The sequence below is a fragment of the Sebastes umbrosus genome, chromosome 20 (assembly GCF_015220745.1).
Source record: "Sebastes umbrosus isolate fSebUmb1 chromosome 20, fSebUmb1.pri, whole genome shotgun sequence".
Lineage (NCBI taxonomy): Eukaryota > Metazoa > Chordata > Actinopteri > Perciformes > Sebastidae > Sebastes > Sebastes umbrosus.
Window position 1 is genome coordinate 12,847,887 of NC_051288.1, and position 2,236 is coordinate 12,850,122.

The 2,236-nt window shown below is 39.7% G+C and overlaps 1 protein-coding gene across 1 annotated transcript; it reads left to right on the top strand.

The window, feature by feature from the left end:
- Positions 1 to 220: 220 nt before the first annotated feature.
- On the top strand, positions 221 to 1,256 carry fgf21 (fibroblast growth factor 21). The gene is made up of 4 exons (XM_037754283.1): positions 221 to 442; positions 549 to 626; positions 770 to 873; positions 963 to 1,256. The coding sequence occupies exons 1-4, from the start codon at positions 295 to 297 to the stop codon at positions 1,254 to 1,256; spliced, it is 624 nt and encodes a 207-aa protein (XP_037610211.1). The 5' UTR covers positions 221 to 294.
- The last annotated feature ends 980 nt before the right edge of the window (positions 1,257 to 2,236 follow it).

The window sequence follows — 2,236 nt, forward strand, 5'->3', positions numbered from 1 at the left end:
CTCTTACAGACAACTCTTACAGTAAATGACAGGAAGAAGCCCATACATAGTGTTTTAAACACAGGTCTAAATCCCGGCTTCATTATGTAGAAATGTCTGAGTCATGCGTTCAGGAAGTGGGACCTCCTTCTCCAAACTCCTTTAAAAGGGAGCAAAACTTGCTCCGGTTTAGAATTTGATCGACGCTCGTACAGAGCCACATATTACCTATTTATTTTTATAAGCCGTTTCTTATTTTTTTAATTTATTTATTATTTATTCCTTATTTATCTTTCTTAATCTTATTTTTTCCAAATGTTTTTGTTTCCACACACCTCTTTCTCTTACCTGTCTGCTTTTCTCTTAATCATCTCACTTCCTTTCTCTCTGTCGTTTTATCTCACTGACTCCAACCCACTGTTATCCTTTGATACTCAAGTCAGAGAGGTGCACCTCTACACAGGTATTTATAACACTTTTCATTTTAGTCCTCTAGTAATGGGAATATTGATGACATAATGCTGCTCTTAAACACCGTAGATGCTGAGTTCTTTCTTCATTCGTTGCAGAAAATCACAGAAGAGGGATGTATCTGCAGATGACCTTGGATGGGAGAGTGTCGGGAAGTGATGCTCAGACCCTTTACAGTGAGTATTTCGGAGATAAATCAGTAATATGTGGGCCAGAATTTGGGATATTTTCCTTTCAAAATCACCCACAGTGGATAATTTGAGGCCTTGAAAATAAATGGAAGACTTATGAATAAGACATTTGTGTTTCTGTGTTTCAGGTGTGCTGGAGCTGAAATCCGTTAAACCAGGCCACATAGTCATCAAGGGACGGTCATCATCTCTGTTTCTCTGCGTGGACAGCGGAGGCCATTTGAGGGGGCAGGTACAGTAATGCAAAGAAAACTTTATTTTCCTAAAGTCTCCGTCCTTCCTGTCGTCCGCTGACAGTTTACATCTGTTGTCCCCTTTCAGGGCCAATACTCAGAGGCCGACTGCACCTTCAGAGAACTGCTGCTGGCGGATGGATACACCCGTTTCCTTTCCTCGCACCACGGGTTTCCTGTGTCTCTGGCGCCGAGACATTTACCAGATCGACACTCAGTCCCCTTCACTCGATTCCTACCACTCAGGAATACTTTGCTTCTGGAGAGTGTGTCTGAACAAACGCCGCCAAACAATCAGAGACATTTCAACGTGGACTCTGATGATCTTCTTGGGATGGGTCTGAATACTGTGGGCAGTCCTCAGTTCTCAGTGGACAAGTAATCAGATCTTTAACTTCATATGTAATGTATTTATTATTGACCAGGGACTTTATTTTGTTATGAAATGCTTTTGGTTGCCAACATGTTTCTCTGAGGGCAGTATTATTTTAAGTTATTTATTTATTGTGTGTGTGTGTGTGTGGTGCATTTTTTAATGGTTATTTAAAGACTGAATAATGTATTTTGAGATTTTACATTGAGAGCCTGTTTGTGTCTGAGTAAGAAATGGTGTAAGTGTTTGTACTACTCGTGTGTGTTTGAGAAGTTCTGAATGGAAAATAAACACAATATAAATTTCACTTTTGTTTGTCTGAGTCTGTCATACAATGATACATGAAGAAATACAATGAAACAAACCAAGAAGGATCCATTTACCGAATGAGGAAGAGCGTATTGTGACCAATGATCACAGCTCTCATGGTGGTGGAGGAGAGAGGAAGTGGGCTGAACATTGTGAGAGCTGGAGCGCCCTCTGGTGGACAAATAAGAAATTATGGAAAATAGGTCAAGTTCTCTGAACCACTTGTCCTGGTTTATGGGCTCTGGTGATCACCTGAGTCGTGTATTTGAGCAGTGAGTCTAAAATACAATTTCTCAGATGTCATACTAGTTAGTAAACCAAAGGCATTTCCCTACAATGTACTGTGAACGTCTTACAGTCATAGACATTTGGGCCCTGCTCCTTGAACTGCAGGGGACTTGGATCCAAAACTGTTGCTTTATTAATATAAAGGATGTTTTTAACCCCCCAAAATATGTTTTTTTAACCCTCACTGATCTGCTGTTAGTTTTTTTCTATAGCACAGAAAAAGAAAGTTGAAGAGAGTTGAGGTTATACTCAACCAGGATAAGTGGATAACTACACTACATCAGCAGCTGGTAAATTTGAGTAGTGTTGCTGGTCTATAGATTAAATTCCTTTTAATAAATTAACTTGCACTATTATGTAGGTCTGTTTTTTTCCCCATATTGTGACTATTT